At 44.8% G+C, this 24,889-nt stretch overlaps 1 protein-coding gene across 2 annotated transcripts in view; it reads left to right on the forward strand.

Annotated features, from left to right (window-relative positions):
* Window positions 1-450: 450 nt before the first annotated feature.
* Window positions 451-24,889, forward strand: part of LOC147120964 (inactive phospholipase D5-like) — a 110,513-nt gene continuing 86,074 nt past the window's right edge. For both annotated transcript variants that reach the window (XM_085979945.1, XM_085979949.1), the window contains exons 1-3: window positions 451-750; window positions 16,728-16,870; window positions 22,411-22,594. In XM_085979945.1, coding sequence (XP_085836071.1) covers window positions 553-750; window positions 16,728-16,870; window positions 22,411-22,594 — 525 coding nt within the window. In that variant the 5' untranslated portion in view covers window positions 451-552. The remainder of the gene's footprint in view (window positions 751-16,727; window positions 16,871-22,410; window positions 22,595-24,889) is intronic.

A 24,889-nucleotide genomic window follows, 5' to 3' on the forward strand; every position in this document is an offset into this window, starting at 1 on the left:
TGACCTGCTGCAAAGTGAAACACTGCCACAATTCACATTAACATTTAATGGCTGCTTTTATGCCCTTGCAGTACAGTCAACCTGTCCTTCGTTCCTTGTTTAAAAAAAATAATTGTCCCGTAACTGATGCCCCAGTGACTCTGTGAAGATGTTGCTTTTAACGGTGTTCCACCTTATCCATAAGCACATTCTTGTGATTTGCCTGGTTACTGAATAACATGATGAGAGTGGCTCATTTAACAGCTTAATTTCAACACACCGTTCCTTAAAACAGACAGCCTGGATGATGGTGTTATTGCACCCCCACCCTCCTCCTCCTCCTCCTTCAGCTCACTGCACCACACACAGAAGTGTGCCCCTCCCACTCGGCTGCACTTGGCTCTTCGATCGCTCGTTGCTGCTGCTGCATCCACTCAACAAGCATGAGCTGCAGTAGGCGGATTGGCAGCAGCACCACCTAAGGTGTCAGCCCAGCCACTCCCACTGCCCTCTCCCATCCCCATCCCATCCCATCTCTCGCCCCCTCCCACCCCCCTTTCCCCTTCTCCGAAAATGACCGATTGGAATAAAAACATGGAAGTTAAGCACGACCGCCTGCCAGAAGAGCCCTACGATCAGCTGAAAATGAAGACAGGACCGAGGGAGGCGACTCAGAGCCCTGCTCGAGGGGCTGCTAACTTATACAGCGCGGCCAAGAAGAAAGACTATACTGTTTCGGTGTATCTCAACAACAAGTCGAAAAGCGAACACGTAAGCCATTTCTTTTATTTTAAATCTACTTTTTTTTCTGTTTTATAGCCAAATGGGAGGGAGTGACTGAACCATCAAACAATTCTATTTTTTAATAAATAATTTATATGCTGCTGATAGGCAGGTTGTGGAAGTGCAGTAGATTGCAGTCACACACAACAAAAAGACGCTGTCCGACTGACTCCAAAGTTACAGGTCCTCTTCGTTTTTACTTGAGACGATGCCTGAATGAATACATTCAGGACAGGACCAAGCTCTTGAATTAAAGTTGCTTCTGAAACGTTAACTTTTAACTGCAAGCAGGACAGAAGCGATCGTTGCTCTCGGAGGACCGAATTGTTTATAGAATGTATAAACAGCAAATGGTCAGTCAAGTGAAGGAGAATTCCCCGGGTACACTCAGTGCAGAGCCTTGCTTTAAACTCCCGAGCCTCACCAACACGGAGCAGCAATCCTCAACAACCACTGTGATGCCTAGAATGAGTGGGGGGAAATGTGCAGTAGTTGATGATACCAGACATTTTTGGGGAGGGGGTGATTCCGATGACAATAAACTGCTGGGAGTGAAACTTTCAGCTTGTAAATATCCGCCCACCCTGAGTTGGCGTGAGTGCAATGTAAATGTATCGGTGACGTGATAAAACATTGACACGTTTGGTGACTTACTTGAATGTGAGTGTCCAGTAATTGCATCAATAAGTGGTCGATACAAGCTTTACTTTCAAAAATATAAGCAAGAGAAAGGTTTTGCTCTCTTGGCAGACCAGACCATTCACTGGGTTGTGACTCTCAATGAAATTCAACCAGGTAGCAACTCCATACTTTGTCCAGCTACACTGAGTGAATGCCCTGTTGTATTTGACAAATCGTCAACTCGGTTGTCAATGTCCCCAATTCTACGGGACACATCCTACTTCAGAGCGCTGCTAGAACGCAGATCTGTGCCTGTGATTTCCCCATGTAGACAGTTCCCACTCTTGTCCATGATTAAGGGTGTCTCTGGACAGATGTTTCCCACAAGGAGGGGTGATAATCAGAGACTGAATCATCCTTGGCCACTTATGTCCTCTGGGCACTGGAGAAGGTCACCTGTCTGAGGAGACCTACAGAGAGAGGAAGCAAATAAAATAACAACTTGGATTAATATAGCTCTTCTAAAATAAAGTAAAGCTTTCTAAGGCACTTTACAGAGGTGTAAGGGGAAAAAATAGACACTGAGCAAAAGGAGATATTAGGCGAGGTGACCAAAAGCTTGGTCAAAGAGATTAGTTTTAAGGAGGAGTTGGGGTGGAGGGGTTTAAAACATGGTGCCTAGGGGCACAGTCACTAATGGTGGGGCAAAGGGAGGGGAAATGTGCAAGTCTAGAGGAATGGCAGGACGAGATTACAGAGGTAGGGAGAGGCAAGGTCATAGAGAGTTTTAAAGACGGGAATTAGAATTTTAAATTTGAGGCGTTAGAGGACCAGGAGCCAATGCAGGTTAGGGAGGACCGGGATGATGGGTGAGTGGGACTTGCTGTGAAATGGGATAGAGGCAGCAGAGTTTTGGATGAGCTGGTTCATGGAGTGTGGATGATGAGATGCTGACAATGAGAGTATTGGAATAGTCAAGTCTATAGGTGGCAATGTCAAGGATGAGGGTTTGGGAGGCAGATGGGCTGTGGTAGGAGCAGAGGCGGGTGATGTTACGCAAGTGGAAACAGGTGTCATAGTCATAGAATTATACAGCATAGAAAGAGGCCCTTCGGCCCATCGTGTCCGCGCTGGCCATCAAGCCCTGTCTATTCTAATCCCATTTTCCAGCACTTGGTCCGTAGCCTTGTATGCTATGGCGTTTCAAGTGCTCATCTAAATGCTTCTTGAATGTTGTGAGGGTTCCTGCCTCTACCACCCTTTCAGGCAGTGAGTTCCAGATTCCAACCACCCTCTGGGTGAAAAAGTTCCTCCTCAAATCCCCTCTAAACCTCCTGCCCCTTACCTTGAAACTATGCCCCCTGGTATTGACCCCTCTACTAAAGGGAAAAGTTCCTTTCTATCTACCCTATCTATGCCCCTCATAATTTTGTACACCTCAATCAGGTCCCCCCTCAGCCTTCTCTGCTCTAAGGAAAACAACCCCAGCCTGTCCAGTCTCTCCTCATAGCTGAAGCGCTCCAGCCCAGGCAACATCCTGGTGAATCTCCTCTGCACCCTCTCCAATGCAACCACATCCTTCCTATAGTGTGGTGACCAGAGCTGCACACAGTATTCCAGCTGTGGCCTAACTAGCGTTTTGTACAGCTCCATCATAACCTCCCTGCTCTTATATTCTATATACTTCGGCTAATGAAAGCAAGTATCCCATATGCCTTTTTAACCACCTTATCTACCTGTCCTGTTGCCTTCAGGGATCTATGTACATGCATACCAAGGTTCCTCTGTCCTTCCTAGGGTCCTACTATTCATTGTGTATTCCCTTGCCTTGTTAGTCTTTGTTATGGACAGGATATGAGGTCAGAACCTCAGCTTGGCGTCAAATGGGGCACTGGGATTGCGAGCGGTCTCGTTCAGCCTAAGATAGTGGCCAAGAAGGGTGGTGGAGTCATTGGCAAGGGTATGGAGTTTGTGGCGGGGGCTGAAAATGCTGGTTTAGGTTTTCCCATTATTTAGCTGGAGGAAATTGCTGCTCCTCCACGACTGAATGTTGCACAAAGATTGTGACAGCACAGAGGCAGCTGAGGGAGGTGCTGGAGAGCTAGAGCTGGGTGTCATCAGTGTTTATGTGGAAGCTGACCCCATGTTTGCGGATGATGTCACCAAGGGAGAGCATGTAAATGAGGAAAAGGGTCCAAGAATAGATCCTTGGAGATCTCGAGGTGACTGCAACAACAACAATTTGTATTTATATAGCGCCTTTAATATAGTAAAATGCCCCAAAGCGCCTCACAGGAGGAGCGTTGTAAGACAAAAATGTGACACCGAGCCACTGAAGGAGATACTCGGGCAGATGACAAGGTTTTAAGGTGTGTCTTAAAGGCAGAAAGAGAGGTAGAGAGGCGGAGAGGTTTAGGGAGGGAATTCCAGAGTTTAGGGCCTAGGCAGCTGAAGGCACGGCCACCAATGGTGGAGCGATTAAAATCGGGGATGCTCAAGAGGCCAGAATTAGAGGAGCGCAGATATCTCGGGGGGTTGAGGGGTTGGCGGAGATTACAGAGATGGAGAGGACCGAGGCCATGGAGGAATTTGAAAACAAGGATGAGAAATTCAAAATCGAGACATTGCTTAACCGGGAGCCAATGTAGGTCAGCGCGCACAGGGGTGATGGGGTGAACAGGAGTTGGTGCGAGTGAGGACACGGGCAGCAGAGTTTTGGATGACCTCAAGTTTATGGAGGATAGAACGTGGGAGGCTGGCCAGGAGTGCGTTGGAATAGTCAAGTCTAGAGGTAACAAAGGCGCGGATGAGGGTTTCAGCAGCAGATGAGCTGAGGCAGGGGCGGAGTCGGGCGATGTTGCGGAGGTGGAAATAGGCGGTCTTAGTGATGGCGCGTATATGTGGTCAGAAGCTCATCTTGGGGTCAAAATATGACACCAAGGTTACGAAAACTCTGGTTCAGCCTCAGACAGATGCTAAGGGAGAGGGATGGAGTCGGTGGCTAGGGAACAGAGTTTGCTGTGGGGACTGAAGATATGGCTTCGGTCTTGCCAATGTTTAGTTGGAGGAAATTTCTGCGATGTCGGACAAGCAGTCTAATAATTTAGAGACAGTGAAGGGGTAGAGAGAAGTGGTGGTGAGGTTGAGCTGGGTGTCGTCAGCATACATGTGGAAACTGACGCTGTATTTTGGGATGATGTCGCTGAAGGGCAGCATGTAGATGAGAAATAGGAGGGGGGCCAAGGATAGATCCTTGGGGACCCCAGAGGTAACAGAGCGGGAGCAGGAAGGGAAGCCATTGCAGGTGATTCTTTGGCTGCAATCAGATTGGTATGAGTGCAACCAAGCAAGGGTAGTCCCACTGAGCCAGATAACATAGGAGAGTCTTTGGAGGAGATAAGCCTTATCTAAGCTATTTGGTAATGTGGTCAATCATGTCAAAGGCTGGAAAGGGGTCGAGGAGGATGAGAATGGATAATGCAACACGGTCATAGTCACAGAAAATGTTGTTTGTAACTTTTGTTAGGGCCATTTTGTGCTATTGCAAGGGTGGAAACTGATTAGAGGGATTCAAACAGGACGTCTCAGGAGAGATGGACGTGCATCTGGGAGGTGACAACATGTTCAAGGGCTTTGGAGAGGAAAAGGAGATTGGAGATGTTTGCAAGTGTTTGTTCTTTAAGCAGCAAGGTACCGACAGCAGTTTTGAAATGGAGGGGGTCAGTATTTGAGGAGAGGGAACGATTTACAGTGTCAGCTCACATGGGGGGGCCAGGAAGGTAAGCTGGATGATCAGGAGTTCAGTGGGAATGGGTTTGAGAGAGCAGGAAGTAGGTTTCATAGATGAGATGAGCTCAGGGAGGGCATTGAGGAGATGAAAGAGAAAGTAGAAAACAATGGGGATTGAGGGCTAGTGTTGGGGGGCAGGGGAGAGATTTGGATTAGTGGGTAAAGGGAAGGGGTGGAAGCAGCAGAGGCAACTGAACGGATGGTCTCTATCTTGATGGTGATGTAGAAACCCATGAGCTGATTGCAGTTGTTAATAGGTGTGAGAGTGGAGAGGGCAGGGGGAGAGGGGTTTTGAGGTGGTTGGTAGTGGATAAACTAAATTAAAAAACACACAGGAAAAATTAATATATTTGCCTGAAGTTCAAATCTACAAGATTCATTAATACAAAAACAATACACAGCTGGTGCTGGAAATCTGAAATAAAAAAACAGAAAATGCTGGAAATACTCAGCAATTGTGGAGAGAGAAACAGAGCTAACATTTCCGGTCGATGACCTTTCGTCAGAACTGGAAACGGTTAGAGATGTAACAGAGAGGAACAGCACCTCATCTTTCGATTAGGCACTTTACAGCCTTCTGGACTCAACATCGAGTTCAACAATTTCAGACCAGAACCTCGGCCCCATTTTTTTCGGATGGCAGTTGTTGCTGATGATTCTGATATTCCCATTCACACCTCCTCGAGACCCATCTTTTGTTTCTTTACTTGTCCCATTACCATCTCCTTTTGCCTTGTACCATCATCAAATCAAATCAAATCAACTTTTATTGTCATTGTTAGTGCACAAGTGCAGTACAACGAAATGTAGGCTTGCGGCTCCCGAGAGTGTACATTTGGATTAAGACATTTAAACATTCAACATACATTTGGCTTGTAGTATATTAACATAACATAACCATAATAAAGTGCATTGGCAGATGTGCAGGCTTTAGAGTTTGTTTGTGGAGTTCAGTAGGATGACAGCCCTGGGAAAGAAGCTGTTCCTAAATCATCCCTTTTATCTTTTAATCTCTCCTGCCTTCCTCCCTATCACAGACCTTCCCTTTTGTTCTTTCCTCCACTCAGTGTCAGCTGTGGCTCAGTGGGTAACACAATCACCTCTGAGTCAGAAGGTTGTGGGTTCAAGTCCTGCTCCAGGGAACCTGAGCACATAAAGCTAGGCTGACACTCCAGTGCAGTGCTGAGGGAGTGCTGCACTGTTGGAGGTGCCGTCTTTCAGATGAGATGTTAAACTGAGGCCCCGTCTGTTCTCTCAGGTGGACGTAAAAGATCCTATGACACTATTTCAATGACGAGCATATATTGTCATTGAGGAGCAACACAAAGTTATTATCTTATTGTGTGCTATTTTTAGCACACTGGTTTTTGTGTTAACTTCTTGTCTAAGCTATTTTAAGAGGGGGATAGCACATTTAAAGTAAACTGCTCCATGACTGGATCGATAGATTTTTGAATATTAAGGGAATCAAGGGATATGGGGATAGTGCAGGAAAGTGGGGATGAGGTAGAAGATCAGCCATGATCTTATTGAATGGCGGAGCAGGCTCAAAGGGCCAAATGGCCTACTCCTGCTCCTATTTCTTATGTTCTTATGACTGCAGTAAAACAGTGCATTAACCAGTGCGCTAAAATCCCATCAGAGGGAGGAACATCACTGCTAAGAGGGCAGATTTTCACTGTCTAGCACATACAGGGAAATCATAAATGCATGCGTTATATTACATGTATAATTCACTGTTGTAAATAGTGAACAGTGGAGCCCCTCCTTCAAAGTGTGTACCGTGGGAGTTATACTGAATGATAGTCCTGTAAATTCGACACCATTTTGTTCTCTATATCGTTTCTGTTTTTCAGATTGGGTTTCTATGTAGCTATCTAAAACGGTTTGGACATGACCTTTTCTATTATTAGAAAAAACAGCATTCTTGGCAGGTAAAAGTTTACCTGATTAAGGGAAGAATGAGAGTGGGTGATAAATGACAAAAAGGAAGACATCGGTTTTTACCTTACAAGCGAGTCACTCCTCTAGATTCCCATAACGTGCAGTGCTTTGCGGATTATTTTGCCTGGGAGGAGGGGGCTCTTCATATCTGCACAAGGAGGTCTCAGGGGTCGCATCAACCACCCATTTACACTGTTATTGTGCGCCCATGGAAGAATACAAATCATTGGTTGGATTTAACCTCAAAATGCGAGGAACAAGGTTGTGATTTGTACAAGAGTCTTTTTTTAAAATGGATCGAAGGATACCTTCGAACTGCAGTACTTGTGAGAAGTAGTTCCTAAGGGTTTCTCAACAGGGCTCCCTGTTCAAGAGAGGCATCAGAATAGTTCTCAACAGCAGGTTACACAATTGAGGAATAAAAGAAGACAAAAGGAGTTTTTTTTTACCTTTCTCTACTCTTGTTGGAAGTGACAAAAAAAAAACACTCTTCAGTGTTTAATAACAGCAAGAAGCAGGGCTGCTAAACTGGAACAGGTTGCAGATGAACACAGAAACATGACTAAGCAGTTGATATCTGTCTCTTGGAGAATCATAAGGACATTGATCAGCATCTCCTGACTCTTGTTCACGAGGGCGTGAGCATGAAAGGTTGGAGTTCAGAAAAAGGGAAACGAAAAATGTCACTGAAAAAGACGTCATGTTAAAATATTGATCAGCGTGCAATGGAAGCATTATGTTATTTGATTGCTTCAAATATGTGCATGGATTTTTAAAAAAATCATTCGGAGCTGCAAAGGATTTTGATACCTTTTTCTGTTTTTGATATATTGTAGGTTCCTAGCTGGCATTGCACAGTCTGTGGGTTGGTTTAAAAAAAAAACTGAAAGCAATCCACACAGGTGCAGAGTGACAGATAGAAGATGGGCTGTCAGTGAACACATCACAAGATGGTCCATGAGTCAGTGATCACAGGGCATTGAGCGAATGTGGAGGGAGCACACTGCTCCAGTCTGATTCAATCAGGATTAGCTCTTCCCTTTCTAATGAATAGCATTTCTAATCAAAGGTGGTTTAATTGGCAGTTTCCTATAATTGATACCTTTTAGATGCTATATGAAATATAGTTGATTTCACTTACATAGAAACAGTGCCGACACGGCAAAAAGTAATTACAGTAATTGGTTATGAGGCGCTTTGTGACTTCCTGAGTTGCTATATACAGTACATTCAAGTTCTTTGATTCTATTAAAAAACATTTAGAATTTAGCTAGTTTCACATATGCTAATGTTAGCTTCTTCCGCTTTCTTTTCTTGTTACGTACAATGGTGCAAGATTGTACCAGCCCACATTTCAATGGCTGTTTTATTAGCACTCTCATGATTTTTAATGCATTTTGATGGGAGGGGACAACGTGATAAGCTCTATTCGCTTTATTTCATTCTAACTACATTCCCTGCTTTCATGCCAATATGTAAAAGTAGATCTACTGACGGTGTTGTTCTCAGGCTAAAGCAACATGATGTATACAGTGACCCAAAGGCATGCAACAGAATAATAAATAAGGACTGGGATGAGACATCCTTTTCCTGCTCACTGAATCTTTGACGTGTCCTGCAATTAAATGTTCGCTTCTGTACGAGGTGGTGAATAAAAGGTGAATAAAACTGACGGGATCGGGAACAACGCTGGTTTTACACCCTGCCTGATTCTACTCTACATTGAAATCAAGGGAGAGCAATATTAGGCAAGGTATAAAACCGGCGTTCCTCCCGACCCTGTGGGTTTTCTGCCCGGCAAAGTAGATTAAAATGACCCCCATAGGACCTAGAACACCACAAGGGGCATGATCTTAAAATTAGGGCTAGGCCATTCAGGAGAAAAATCAGGAAGCACTTTTTCACACAAAGGGTAGTAGAAATCTGGAACTCTCCCCCCCCCCCCCAAAAGGCTGTGACAATTGGAGCTATCAAGACTGAGATGGATAGACTTTTGCTAGGTAAGGGTATCAAGAGATATGGAGCAAAGGCCGGTAAATGGAGTTGAGGTGCAGGTGCAGTTTAATTGAATGGCCCGAAGAGCTGAATGGCCAACTCCTGTTCCTAATGTTCTTTTGTAGAAAATAGAATGGATCCATACAAACCATGAAAGTAGATTGTGTTTTTTCCCAAATTTTCCACTCTTCTCTATTGAAGACAATGGCCCAGAAATTTGGGTCGGGGACTTCCGCGGGTGCAAGCCCCCGACCTGCACTTACCTACCGTGCCGGCTGTTGAGCTGTGGGCCCGCGTGGGATTCCGATCCTGGGCCTCCTCCAACTGCCGGCGCGCAGTGCTTGCGTATCCCAGGGACGCAGTTAGTTCGATGCGTCCCCTGGGATCATGTGGACCATGGAGAGCCAATGGTAGCAGGGAATGCTTCATTCATAAGTTTGACAGAACCTGTTAAACCTATAAATACTATAAGCCCCAAAACATCACTAAATCTTCAAATCATTTTTTTTTTAAATCACATTTTTAAACTAAACTATAAATTACATGAAATAACTATTTTAAACAATAATTTAAATTTTTGAAAAAAATAATTTTATTTTCTAACGGGGCTAAAAATAAACTTACCTTTCTTTAAAGTATTTAAAAATAATAAATCTGTGGAAAAAATGTTTTAATTTTAATTAATTCACCACTTACCTTGTAAAAAGCAGGCCTTGCGCCTGCTTTTTTAAAGTGTAACTGCTGGAGACTTACCCTCCCGGGAAAACCTGCAAAAAAAACGTAAGTTCCATGCGCACGCGCTGCCTCTCCGGCGCACGCGTTGCCTCTCCACCTCTGAACCCCTTCTTTCAGGGGAACGGAAGTGCCGGTTTCCCGCGCATGCGCAGTGCATGCACAAAAACGGCTCTTCCATTGGGCTTACGGGTGAGTACCCTGTGCGTACTCACCCATGGAGACCCGAATTTCTGGGCCATTGACATTTTTTAGATCATGAATGGGCAGCTGATACCTGTTGCTTGCAATTCGTGCGCCATGTGGGAACATCAGGACACTTCATGTGTCTTGGGGGACCATGTGTGTAGGAAGTGTTTCCAGCTGCTTGAGCTCGAGCTCAGGGTTTCCGAGCTTGAGGGGCAGCTGGAGTCACTGCAGAGCATTAGGGTGGCTGAGAGTTTCCTGGACCGTACGTTCCAGGAGGTGGCCATCCCACAGGCAGTGAGTGTTCAGGATAGTAAATGGGCGGCCATCCGGAAGAGTAAGAAGAGGCAGGAAGTGCAGGAGTCTTCGGGGTGTGTGTCACTCTCAAACCAGTAGGTAGCATTGGAGACTGCTGGGAGTGACGACACCTTGGAGTGCAGTCCAGACCATGGTACCAATGGGCAAGGGACTGCACAGGGGGGAACAGCAAAGTGTAGAAATGCTGTTGTTATAGGAGATTCCATAGTTAGGGGGACAGACAGGCGTTTCTGTAAACGTCACCGTGAATCCCACATGGCATGTTGCCTCCCTGATGCCTGGGTAAAGGACATCATGGAGAGGGTGCAGAATATTCTGCCGGGGGGAAGGGAGTTAGCCAGAAGTTATGGTACACGTCGGTACCAACGACATAGAGAGGGCAGGTATTGAGGTCCTACAGTCAGACTCTCAGGAGCTAGGGAGGAAGTTAAAAAGTAGGACCTCAATAGATAGTAATCTCTGGATTACTCCCAGTGCCACGTGCCAGCGAGAGTAGAAATAGGAAGATAGGGAGGATCAATGCGTGGCTTCAGGCATGGTGCAGGAGGGAGGGCTTCAGATTCTTGGGGCATTGGGACCAGTTCTGGGGCAGGAGGCACCTATTCAAAAGGGCCGGGTTGCACCTCAACAGGACTGGGACCAATGTCCTCGCGGGGAGGTTCACTAGTGTAGTTGGGGAGGGTTTAAACTAAATTGGCAGGGGGGTGGGCACCAGCATATAGAAGTAGAAAAGAGGTGCATAAAGGAGGGAGAGTGTTGGATAGTACTAGAGAAGGAAGTAGTGCCATATTAGATAGGAGCAGACTAAGAAGGACTACGAGAAATACAAAGACAGGTTTGGAATGCATGTATGTAAGTGCACAAAGTGTGGTGAATAAGGTTGGTGAGCAACAAGCACAATTATCCATGTGGAAATATGATGTAGTGGCAATAACAGAAACATGGCTTAAAAATGGTGAGGACTGGGCACTTAATATTCATGGATACAAGGTGTTCAGAAAAAATAGGGAAGGAAAAAAGGGAGGTGGGGTGATTAGGGAAGACATTGTAGTGTTGGAAAGAGATGATGTCCTTGAGGGGGCAAGGACAGAATCCATTTGGTTAGAGTTGAGAAGCAAAAAGGATATGATCACGCTATTGGGGGTATTCTATAGGCCTCCAAATAGTGAGAGGGAGGTAGAGAAGCAAATCTGCAGGGAAATCACAGAGATGAGCAAGAACTATAGAGTGGTGATATTGGGGGACTTTAATTACCGAAATATTGATTGGGATAATGTTAGAGTAAAGGGAAAGAAGGGGGAGGAATTTCTGAAATGTGTTCAGGAGAACTTCCTTGACCAGTATGTCCTTGGCCCAACTAGGAAGGAGGCATTGCTGGATCTGGTGCTGGGGAATGAGGTCGGCCAAGTGGACCAAGTGTCTGTGGGAGAACACTTAGGTACGAGTGATCATCGTATCATAAGGTTTAGATTAGTAATGGAGAGAGCAAGGAACAAGAATCTAAAGTAGAACTTCTAAATTGGAAGAGGGCTAACTTCATTGGGATGAGAGGGGATCTAGCCAGGGTAAAATGGAACCAAAGATTGACAGGAAAAACTGTAACAGAACAATGGGTGATCTTTAAGGAGGAGATGTTTCAGGTACAGGCTAGGTACATTTCAACAAGAGGGAAAGGTAGGGGAACCAAAGCCAGGGCTCCTTGGATGACGAGGGAGATAGAGAATATGATGAAACAAAAAAGAGGGTGTATGATGCATGTCAGGTGAATTCTTAAAGTGAGAACCAGGCCAAATATAATAAGTTGAGAGGGGAAGTGAAGAGGAAAATAAGACTGTCAAAGAGGGAATATGAGAATAGAATGGCAGTTAACATAAAAGGGAACACAAAAATCTTCTACTGGCATGTAAATAGTAAGTGGGTAGTAAGAGGCCGGGTGGGGCCTATTAGGGACAAAGAAGGTGATATATGCTTAGAGATGCAGGGCAAGGCTAGAATACGTAATGAGTACTTTGTATCGGTGTTTACTAAGGAAGAGGATGCTGACAAAATATTGGTAGAAGTGGAGATGGTAGAGGTAATGGATGGGGTGAAAATTGATAGGCAGGATGTACTGGAAAGGCTGGATATGCTTAGAGTGAATAAGTCACCTAGTCTGGAAGGCTTGCATCCCAAGTTGCTAAGGGAACATAAGAACATAAGAAATAGGAGCAGGAGTAGGCCATTCGGCCCTTCGAGCCTGCTCCGCCATTCAATGAGATCATGGCTGATCTTCTGCCTCAACTCCATTCACCTGCCCTATCGTCATATCCCTTGATGCCCTTACTAGTCAGAAATCTATCAACTTCTGTTTTGAATATACCCAATGACTGAGCCTCCACAGCCCTCTGGGGTAGAGAATTCCAAAGATTCACCACCCTCTGTGTGAAGAAATTTCTTCTCATCTCAGTCCTGAATGGCCTACCCTTTATCCTGAGGCTGTGGCCCCTGGTTCTAAACATCCCAGCCAAGGGAAACATTCTCCCAGCATCCATCCTATCAAGCCCTGTAATAATTTTGTATGCTTCAATGAGATCCCCTCTCATTCTTCTGAATTCAAGAGAATACAGGCCTAGTTTACTCAATCTCTTCTCATATGACAGTCTCGCCATCCCAGGAATCAATCTTGTGAACCTTCGTTGCACTTCCTCTATGGCAAGTATATCCTTCCTTAGGTAAGGAGACCAAAAATGTACACAATACTCCAGGTGTGGTCTCACCAAGGCCCTATATAATTGGAGTAAGACTTCTTTACTCCTGTACTTAAATCCTCTTGTAATGAAGGCCAGCATACCATTTGCCTTCCTAATGGCTTGCTGCACCTGCACATTCACTTTCAGTGACTCATGTACAAGGACACCCAGGACACTTTGAGCATCTGCATTCCCCAATCTTTCACCAGATACGAGGGAGGTGCCAGAGGATTGGAAAGTGGCAAATGTGACACCCTTGTTCAAGAAAGGGTGTAAGGACAATCCTAGTAACTACAGGCCAGTCAATTTAACATCAGTGGTGGGTAAGGTTTTAGAAACAATAATCAGGGAAAAAGTTAACAGGCACTTGGAGAGGTTTAAGTTAATTAAGGAGAGCCAACACGGATTGATAAAAAGGCAGATCGTGTTTGACTAATCTAATTGAATTTTTTATGAAGTAACAGAGAAGGTTGATGAAGGGAATGCAGTGGATATTGTCTATATGGATTTTAAGAAAGCATTTGACAAAGTACCACATAAAAGGCTGGTTAACAAAATTGAGGCTCGTGGAATAAGAGGGTCAGTGTCAGCTTGGATAAGAAATTGGCTTAAGGACAGAAAACAGCGAGTTGTGGTAAATGGTGGACAGTGGTGTTCCCCAAGGGTCAGTGCTAAGACCACTGCTTTTTTTGATATATATAAATGACTTGGATATTGGAATACAGAGTAGAATTTCAAAATTTGCCGATGATACCAAACTTGGAGGTGTGGCAAACAGTGAGGAGGATACCAATCGACTGCAACAGGACATAGATAGGCTAGGAGAATGGGCAGACAAGTGAAAGATGGAATTTAATACAGAGAAGCGTGAGGAGATGCATTTTGGCAGAAGGGATAGGGAGAGGCAATATTGCCTTAATGGCAAGGACAGAGGTACCTGGGGGTTCATGAGCATAGATCTTTGAAGGTGGCAGGACATATTGAGAGAGTAGTTAGCAAAGCATATGAGATCGTGGGCTTCATAAATAGAGGTATTGAGTACAAAAGCAGGGAAGTTATGCTGAACCTTTATAAAGCTCTGGTTAGGCCACAACTAGATATTGCGTCCACTTCTGGTCACCACATTTTAGGAAGGGTGTGCAGGTCCTTGAGAGGGTGCAGAGGAGATTTACCAGAATGGTTCCAGGGATGAGAGATTTTAGCTACAAGGTTAGGTTGGGGAAGCTGGGGGTTGTTCTCCTTGGAGCAAAGGAGGTTGAGGGGAAATTTGATAGAGGCGTACAAGATTATGATGGGTTTGGATAAGGTAGACAGAGAAAGGCTGTTCCCATTAGCTGATGGTACAAGGACTAGGGAAAACAGATTTAAGGTTTTGGGCAAGAGATACGGGGGGGATGTGAAGAAGAACATTTTTTACACAGCGAGTGGTAATGACCTGGAACTCGCTGCCAACAAGGGTGGTGGAAGCGGAGACAATCAATGATTTCAAAAGCAAATTGGATAGGCACTTGAGGGAAATAAACTTGCAGGGCCTCGGGGATAGAGTGGGGGAATGGGACTGACTGGATTGCTCTACAGAGAGCAGGCATGGACTCAATGGGCCGAATGGCTTCCTTCTATGCCATTGTGACTCTATGACATGTTGGCAACAATTCCATGGTTTCTGCAGTCATTTGTTACCTCACCCAATAACCGTTCCTAATCGTAGAGTGATGCTTCCATGCCAGGGAATTTAAATTTTATTAAGCGGCTGTGTGTCTGTGATTTCTCGCCAATTCCTCCCTGAGAGCACTGCCTCCTGCAGGAAGCATGGAATCAGCTCCCAAACTTGAACCTAGATGATAATTAATGGCAGACTATTTGAATGGGGAGGGGAAGGCATTACAGCGTAGCGCAATTCTGCTGTTACCTGATGCTTTATCCTGTCTCACCTGACACAGCCACATTTTTTTCAGCAGTGGTCCCTGCACATTTATAAAGAATCACAGAAACCCCACAGTGCAGATAGAGGCCATTTCGGCCCATCGAGCCTGCACCAACACATATCCCACCCGATCCCCGTAACCCCTACACCAACACATATCCCACCCTATCCCTGTAACCCCACATATTTAATCCCCCTAACACTAAGGGTCAATTTATCATAGCCAATCAACCTAACCCGCACATCTTTGGACTGTGGGAGGAAACCGGAGCACCCGGAGAAAACCCACGCAAACACGGGGAGAATGTGCAAACTCCACACAGACAGTCGCCCGAGGCCGGATTCGAACCCGGGTCCCTGGCGCTGTGAGGCAACAGTGCTAACCACTATGCCACCGTGCTGGAAGTCTGGTTGGGTTCCCCTCCTCCCCCCACCATCCATACCCTAGAGACACAAAGGCCAATTGTACCACCACTACTGCTCCCTGGGCTGATATCAGTGCAGATCAGCGATAGAACCTGGGACCTTGCTGGTCTGTATGGTTCAGTACCATGTCGGGCACTTACCCCTGAACCATTGTGTGTTGTTATGAAAGAATATCAGTGACTGTGTTTCAAAGATTTGCCTTGTAGCAGATGGAACATTTGCCTCCCATTTATGGCTGAAATGGCTGTGGGAGGTTGAGTTTGCTGCTTCAAGGACTGAGCCTTACAGAGACTTCCATAAATGGCTCTTAACAAAATTAGCACGAACAACCATGAGAAAATAAAGAGGTTTCTTCCTCCATATTTAACGAGTTTTAACTTCCTATTGAATATGAATCACCTCAATAAAATATCCACTGTCTCTTCCAACCTCCAATAATACAGGATTGAAGACAAATAGCTTAAGTAAAGACCAATGATCAAGAAGTTCCTTGGGCCCTTTGTAAAAGAAAAAGAAAAAAGAAAGACTTGCATTTCTATAGCACCTTTCACGACCACCGGTCATCCCAAAGTGCTTTAAAGCCAATGAAGTACTTTTTGAAGTGTGGTCACTGTTGTAATGTGGGAAACGCGACAGCCAATTTGCGCAAACAGCAATGTAGTAATGACCAGATAAAGTGTTTTAGATGTTGATTGAGACATAAATATTGGCCAGGACACCCAGGATAACGCCATTGCTCTTCAAAATAATGCCATAGGATCTTTTGCCTCCACCTGAGAGAGCAGACGGGGCCTCGGTCTAACGTCGCATCCGAAAGACGGCACCTCCGACAGTGCAGCACTCCCTCAGCACCGCACTGGAGCATCAGCCTAGATTTTTGTGCTCAAGTCTCTGGAGTGGGACTTGAACCCACAACCTTCTGACTCGGAGGTGAGAGTGCTATATAAATGCAAGTTGTTGTTGTTGTTGCCCCGTGGAATATGCTTGTTTTTGGGACTATGGAAACATGATCTGTGGAAAGCAACCAGCCAGGGCTGAATAGTAGCAATATGAGGATCAATATTCTTGATTCACTCTGGGTTATTTCTGGAGTGCTTTTCCTTGGGCGATTAAAGAGATGGGATAAATTGTACATGGCTTGTATAAGGAGCAGGCTTGCTGGATCAAATGATCTTCCCTCATTCCTTGCTTTCTTATGATCTGCTGAACGAAGTCAATAGTAAAAAACCTTTAAGTTGTTCTTTATTTTTCTCCGACTGAACCAATATTCATACTCCTCTGTTTTGGTTTTTCCATCTTAGTCGCAGCAGAAGTGCATCGTCGGCTTTGCCCTGGTGTGCTGTTTCGCCATCTCTGTTGCACTCATATTTTCTGCTGTGGACATTCCAGGCAGCAGCAGTGACACAGAAGACATTACAGAGGACAACTGCAATAGGAACTGCCGGTAAGGATGAGTTTACTTGAGGCGTACCTATGGATATGTTTCCCCTAACTTTCCTCCTCTTATCTCCCCTCCGCTCTTGAATGCGCAGAATCGCATCACAATATATACCTCCATTCGCTCCACACATCCTGGCAGCCCTCCTGTACCTCATCAAAGTGGCACGCCTTTCGTTCATGGGAGGTATCACATCGGAGCTCGGTCCTATCCCCGTGAGATCCACACATGGCGCAACTCCAAGCAGGGGGTCAGGGATCAGTGATCAGAAGCAGGACTCTCGCTCATTTCTCACCTTCCAGGCCCATGCGTGTTGAGACCAATTGTAGCCCTGCTAATGTTGCCGCAACCAAGGTTTGATAACACTGGAGTCCAAACCCGGAACTTCTCTGGCCAAATGGCTCAGTACTGGGTAGAAAAGTGCAGCCACGGAGCTGGCAGAGAAGCTAAGTATGTTCATATCTATTAAAATAAATATACTGAAATGCTTGTTCCATCTTTCTTTCCTCCACTATCGAGCTCTTGTCAACTGGTTGTGACCTGTTTGACCAGCTGGGATGTGACATTTTATTCCTACTGCTATTATTTTCGTATGGCTTTCGAAAAGCTTTTAATGGGTTGTTGAGTTTGGCTATCCGTCCGATGGCCTCCTGAGATGTCGAGTGGAGAAATGAGCTGCCTCCCACGACATTTTCATGACGAAATGTTTCCTTGTGCGTGCTTATTGCTTTTTTGATGCTATTGATTTTTAAACTCGGTCAATGTGGACATTTACACAAGACACTCAACAAACTGCCTAAATACAATCCTTCTGTACAAACCAGACATTCCAGACACACTTGCTTCAGTGATGCGAATAGAATATTAGAGGTGCTTAAAATTAGGAAAGAATGGGACGTGGTAGATAGAAGCACATTGTTTTCAGTGGTTGAGGGGTCAAGAACAAGGGGCCGTTGATACAAGATTAGATTTAAAAGATTCAGAACGGAGAGGCAGGAAACACTTCTCGACACAGTGAGTTGAGAGGCTGTGGAATTCACTTCCAGGATTAGTATTTGAGGCAGAAACTACGTTGATATTCAAGATTAGATTTGTGTAGCTGACTTGTCTCTTTCTCCTCTATGGGCTGGGGCAGATCCTACCAGTTTCTATCCCCACCCCCACCATTGTGTAACACAGTGTTCCACTTACTAACCCAGCTGAAACATAAGAACATGGGACATAGAAACAGGGGCAGTCCATTCAACCCCTCGAGCCTGTTCCGCCGCCATTTAGCGAGAACATGGCTGATCTGTATCTTAAACTCCATCCACCTGCCTTGGCTCTATATCCTTTTAACACCCTTGTCGAGCAAAATTCTCTCGATCTCAGATTTAAAATTATTAATGGAGCCGGCATCTACTGCTCTTAGTGGGAGAGAGTTCCACACTTCTACCACCCTTTGCGTGAAGACGTGTTTCCTAACTTATCTTCCTGAATGACCTGGCTCCGATTTTAAAGGTTATGTCCCCTTATCCTTGACTCCCCCCCCCCCCCCCACCCCACCAGCGGAAAACGTTTCTCTCTATCTACCATATCAATTCCTTTCAAAACCCTAAAAACCTCAATCGAATCACCCCTTAACCATCTATATTCCAGGGAATACAAGCCTAGCTTATGTAATTTGGCAAGATCTGAGCAGTATTGTGAATGTTGTCCAGGTTGACATTCGGAGCACAGCACATTACAGAACATGTTATTCGGCTGCTTCAAAATCAATTGTAATCATTAATTTAAAGGCAGATGTTCATTTTAATGGGCCTCTGTGGGAATGTTTTGGAAATACTCCATAAAGGAAAAAGTCTGTGACAGAATCAAAGTATGAGAATAGATAGACAGTTTGAAGAAAGGTCCTACAGATCTTTCCCTCAAAAGATTAAATAGGTGGTTGGGGGGGGGGGGGGGGGGTGCAGTAGGATTGATAATAGGTTACATCGTACATGGCCTGAGGAAGGAAGGATCTCGATAAGCTCAATGGCTTTTTCTTGTTCCAGATTTTATTCGTTATGATAAATTCCTCCCACTTCTCTCATTTAATCCTCGTGTGATATCGCATCATTGCGTCTTAGTAACATTTGTGAAGTAACTGTCCGCGAGATAACAGCATTGTTTTAAAGTTCCTGTTGAGTGCCATCCATTTTACGAAATCACGCACATTTGTTAGATGCTGCTGATGGCGGATTAATAACAGAATAACGATGCAAAGTGACATCTAGGTGGATGTCACATAGACGATGCCAAAGCAACCAAGGGTTAAAGATTTACATGTAGATATGGGGGTGATGAAGACAGAAACTTTAGCTCCTGTCCGATCACCAAAGATTTGCAGGGGTCATTTTGACTTTAGACAATAGTGTAAAACGTGCGCTATCGGCTCCCACTAAACACCCCTTCCAATTTTTGGTCAATGGAACTAAAAACCGGGAGAGATGTAAAATGGGCTGTCGATTTGCTATCACCTGTTTTACGCTATCGTACAAGGTCAAAATTCCCTCCAAATTTAACTTTATCCATTCTTTAACTCTTCCATTCAGTAACTTACACATCAGTTAGAGAAGGAAATGTCACTGGCATATTACAAAGTAAATAATTTTCAAAAAGACCGCAGGTTATTTAAGAATGTTTAAAGATTGGGCTCAGTGTATTGTCTAGGCACCGAAGCAATAGAGAGATCGGCTATCAGTTGCTGATGAGTTCACGGTTCAGGGAAGCTCAATTCTGGAACTGGCCTGTTCCTTTCTGAATATACTGCAGGTCTCCAGAGCATCCAGTGTACATGCCGCAACATCCCAAAGAACCATCGTAACCTCCATTTGATATTAGTGAAATTCTCTGTAGTTTTCAAGAAACTAGAAAAACTCCCTCCTTGTAGATAGATACTACTACCGCACTCTGGAATATCAAGGGTATATGTGCCTCAAACCAGTCTTGGGTAGCTCCAAGCCCAATGGGTGGTTCTTGGCGCTGTTGACCAAAACAATTGCTATTCCTTTCCCCATCAGTTTTCACCAATTCAGTATGAGTACCGTCCGTGGATAAAGACCGTTCACCAGCTATTAGTCTGTCTGCTGGATATAGGGGAGAAATTTCCCTCTAGAATATTGTTCCCACTGGTGCAATTCGAGTGGCCGTGGCCTGGGCAATTTCCTGGAATGTGATCCTGTCTGTGCCAAGATTTTCAACTGTAAATTGCAGCTTGAATGTGTGCCATGCTGGAGTATGGGTATACATAGTTTGCAATGAAAGAGTTGAAAAGTTGTGTAAAGGGCTTACCATGGACTAACAAAAATTGGGCCACATACTGACAGCCAACGCTATGTGGGATGTTTACTTGTGCTATGTACCTGGTAAATGGTACTGTTGATAGCTTCCTTCAGGTGTGCCATCATTCTGGTTCTGTTCCCAGTTCTTGTGGATGGTGCCCACAGTGTTGAGCCTGACTAGCATAACTGGAGAGGGCTTCCATGAGTGGCATTTACTTCCCAAGCTAACTCTCTCCATAGTGCCTGGACTGTCCCATTGGTAGACCTACTCCATGTCCTAAATGTCCGAAACAGAGCCTCAATCCTCATCCTGATTTAGGCCAGCATAACTTATTTCAGGTTCCAAAGATTTAAGGGATCGGTGTGCTGAAACTACCCTTGCTGCCATTCTGTATGAGCTTTCACCTGCTACACAAACAAAGCTGCTTCTAGAGATGCCTGACCCTTTAAGCAGCACACCATTTCTCACCTTTGCTGTGGCCCGCAACTCCCAACCGCAAACAGCAACACCGCTGTGAACCCGCCTAAAATATTGCGATGGAGATGACTGCAGAAAGGTTGCTGGGGACAGCGGCGAGTCCGTCAGTGGACGTCCCACCTGCTCCCACCCCGTCCCACCATACCTCGCCCATCCATTGTCTTGGAGTGGAAAATCGAGGTTCATAGCTGCAGACTGATGGCTCCAAAATACTTGTGTTCGTGTCGCAGAACTATTCCTTATTAAGTAAATCTTGCTGCTGAGTGAACAGTACCAATGAATCTAACTGTAGCGGCTGTCAGATTATATTTACAGGTTGGCAATGGACATGTATAATGCAATTATCCAAACAGGCATAAAATGTAGCCCGTGAAGTCATTTGAAAGCCTGAGGCTACGAGCTCCCCCATCTCTTGCAACTCTTGCAGACCAGTAAAGAAAGAGAAGTGCGATACCATTTACCATTGTTTTAAAAACTCAAGCAAGGATCTGGGCCCCGATTTTAACCCGGGGACATTTTTAGGCGGGTGAGCAGCGGTTTGAGTTAGAAACTCACCCGCCGAGACCCGGGCTATTTTAACCCCCCAGCCTCATTTTAATCCCGTCAGCTGACCTCCCTCCTGGATTGAGAAGTGGCAGGTTCGGCTGCCATGCTGTCCCGCTGGGGACCCACTATCGAAAGGGCGAGGCGAGATCGCAGCAGAGGAGGCCTAAAAACAGAACGATTTGCATTTCTTTGGCGCCTTTCACGACCTCCGGACATCCCAAATCGCTTTACAGCCAATGAAGTACTTTTTGAAGTGTAGTCACTATTGCAATGTAGGAAACACGGCAGCCAATTTGTGCACAGCAAGCTCCCACAAATGGCAATGTGATCATCCATTTTTTAGTGATGATGATTGAGAATAAAATATTGGCCAGGACACCGGGGAGAACTCTTCTTCGAAATAGTGAAATAGGAGAACTCCTGCTCCTCCTGGCCCTGCAAAAGAAGTTTTTTTTTAACGTGCAAACTTACCCTTTTGGACCTCTTCCGGCCCCAATCCACTTCCTCGCTGGGTTGGCCTGAGCGGGAAATTCACTGCCGCTTCTTGCTCAGGCCGCCTTGTAAAAATTGCAGCTGGGTCCCGATGATGTCATTGGGACCCGACATGCACAAGTTGAAAAGGACCCTGCCGGCTTTGGGCGGGTGTCCATGCCGCCTGCTCAGAAGACCAGGTCAAAATAGAAACCTGTCTGCTCCCGATGGCTCCAGCGCGGCGGGTACGTAACTTGGGCGATTAGAACAGCCCGCCCACCCAGTTTCCACTCGGTGCGTAGGGTTAAAATCGCCCCCTCTTATCTTCTCGTTCCAATGCAACACTACTCATTCCCTAAAACAGAAATGTTGACGGGCCCTCTTGTAACTTCAGGCATTTTTCTTGTCTGTGTTTCAGTCCTCGTTTTGTGATTCTAGTCCTCGCCTTCATCATTTCACGGGAGAACAGTTCTGCACAATGCATGGCTTTCTTTTACCCAATATCTGATGTTCAGTAATTTATGAGCGTATATAATTATCAGATATGCATGTGTGTGACTCAGGGCAGGTTGATTAAAAATGAGAGGTTGATGTACCCTGTGCTGACTATATCTATATTCCTGAAAATTAAATTAGGAACATGTTGAACTGTATTTTGTCCAGCTCAAGTGAAAGGAAAGTAATTAAAAAAAAAATTATTCCTTGGGACTGAGGAGGAGATCCTGAAGCAATTCTGCATTTTTCTTCAGGGTCCACCTTGTTGAAAACATTCCAGATGGGCCGGACGATACTGACAACGCCACTAAGCACATCTCATTGTTCCGGGGCTGGGCGGACTTGCTGGATGCGGCAGCGCACAGTGTTGATATTGTCTCTTCCAACTGGGCTCTAAGAAACGGTAACCTGGACCATAACCATTCATTATCCAGCTCGGTAAGTGACACAACAGACTCAGCAATTAGAGGAGGAAAATTGCAGCTTAAAAAAAATACTGTCCTCTGCGAATCGTATTACCGTAAAATGTAACGTGATCAGCAAAGTCTGAATTCTGTGAGGTTTGTGGTTCCTACATTATCACAACATGACATTTTTAAGAGAGACGGTGCACTTGCAAATAAAATTAGCTCATTAGGCTGGGACAAATGAGTCTTGGCACCAAAACTGACAGGCTCTGGCCTCCAAAGATGCTTTTCAGGCTATTGGAGACATGAAAACCTACTTCTGGGATCTAATTTTCCTTTCCAAAAGTGGTACATTGACTAACAACTCATATTTTAAAGACTGTGGGCTAGAAATTGAACGCAAGGGCCAGATGGGGCCTCGTCTCAGCTGACGGTGCAGCCCCTCTCCAGCACTGCACTGAAGTGTCAGCCTAGATTATGGGCTCAAGTCTCTGGAGTGAGGCTTGAACCCACGACCTTCTGACTCAGATGCTTACAAATGTATTAAGACAATATGTTGAAAGTAATGACGTGGAAAATTGATGTTCGTTGTGTGAGGGCATTGACTTGTTCATGTTAGCCGTTCAATGAATCAGGTAGCATCAAGTACAGGTAGACTATCCTTTATCCGAAAACCTTGGGACCAGCCGTGTTTCGGATTTCGGAAAATTTCGGATTTCAGAAGGTATTATGGGGCAGCACCCCGTAAGCCACCACATTAATATTTCTGCAGCGAACCTTATGAATACCTGTATTCACACTGAGTGGGATAAATAAAGACTATAAATACTGTAGTATTACAGGGATAAATACTCTAGTACAGTTTATTTGTAAGGAAAACATTCAGTAAAACTTCAAACATATACAGGTACAAACTAAGCTAAATACCTGTACATATACATGCAGTAAAGGTACATTACATCTGGCTTGAGGATCTTGGAGAAGAGGGTACATCAGTGTTGTCATCGTCGTCATCAGGTTGGAGTCGGACATCTGAAGATGGGCCAGGAACAGGATTCTCAAGTGATGAAGCAGCACTACGACAGATGGCCTTTTTAAAGATTTCTTCCAGTGTCATCTGTCTCATTAACATTGGTTTCTGTCTAAGCAGTCTCTCTTTAATTGAGTAAACTTGCATAATCTCTTGCTCACTGATAAATGCACATTGTTCAAGGCCAGCAATTAACTGATCACACATTGTCACCATATCGTCTATGGGGATTTTTTCACCTGTGTTCACAATGTCATCATCATCATCATCACTACTATCCTCATGCTTGTCTTTATTTAACACCATTTCAGCAATTTCCCCATCACTCAATGAATGCACAACAGGTGCATCATTGTCAATGTTCAGCACTTCTTCGATGTCAGCTTCCTCTAACTTATTTACACTTTCGGATGATAAACCTTTGGCGTAAGTAAGGAGGTTTGATATCATCATCTTCTCCTGACTGACAGGAAATCCTTCAAAATCTTCATCTGCAGGTCCATCTTCATGAAACATCATTGAAGGCCAAAGTCTGTGCCAAGCATTTATTAATGTTGGTTTGGCAACATCGTTCCAAGCATTAGCAACTGCGTAAATGGCATCCTTAACATTGAACTCTTTCAGGAAGCTTTGGATTCCTATGCCTCTGTTGATTGCATCAAGCATAGAGTTCAAAAAAACGTCTTTATACTTGCTCTTCATGGAGCGTAAAATCCCTTGGTCACAAGGCTGTATTAAAGATGTCACATTAGGGGGAAAGTTAATGCCGAAAACATAACTTTTCACAAGAAGTTCAGGAGGGGGATGTGCGGAGCAGTTGTCCAGGAACAATAAAATTTTGCAGTTTTCTTCCAGTCCAACTTGCCTGCAATGAGCTCGTGTCGCTGGTACGAAGTGGTTATTGAACCAGTGAGAAAATATTCCTCTGGTTACCCATGCTTTCTTGCTCGCATAATAATGCACAGGTAAATTGCATACACCTTTCAAACATCTCGGATGTTGGCTTTTTCCAATCACTACCAACTTTAACTTGTGTGTACCTGCAGCATTGGCACACCCAAGAACAGTCAACCTGTCCTTAGCGTCCTTAAAACCTGCTGGTGCACTCTCATCAGCCGTTGCTAATGTTTTTCTAGGAACGTAGCACCAGAACAGAGCTGTTTCATCAGCATTGTAAATTTGTTCAGGACCGAGGTTTTCATCAGATATTATTTTGGCAAATTCGTCTATGTAATTTTCAGCTGCTTCATGATCAGCAGAAGCTTTTTCACCACAGATTTTCAGATATTTTCTACC

The sequence above is a fragment of the Somniosus microcephalus genome, chromosome 3, assembly GCF_052327205.1.
Source record: "Somniosus microcephalus isolate GS21.2 chromosome 3, FLI_Smic_1.0, whole genome shotgun sequence".
Lineage (NCBI taxonomy): Eukaryota > Metazoa > Chordata > Chondrichthyes > Squaliformes > Somniosidae > Somniosus > Somniosus microcephalus.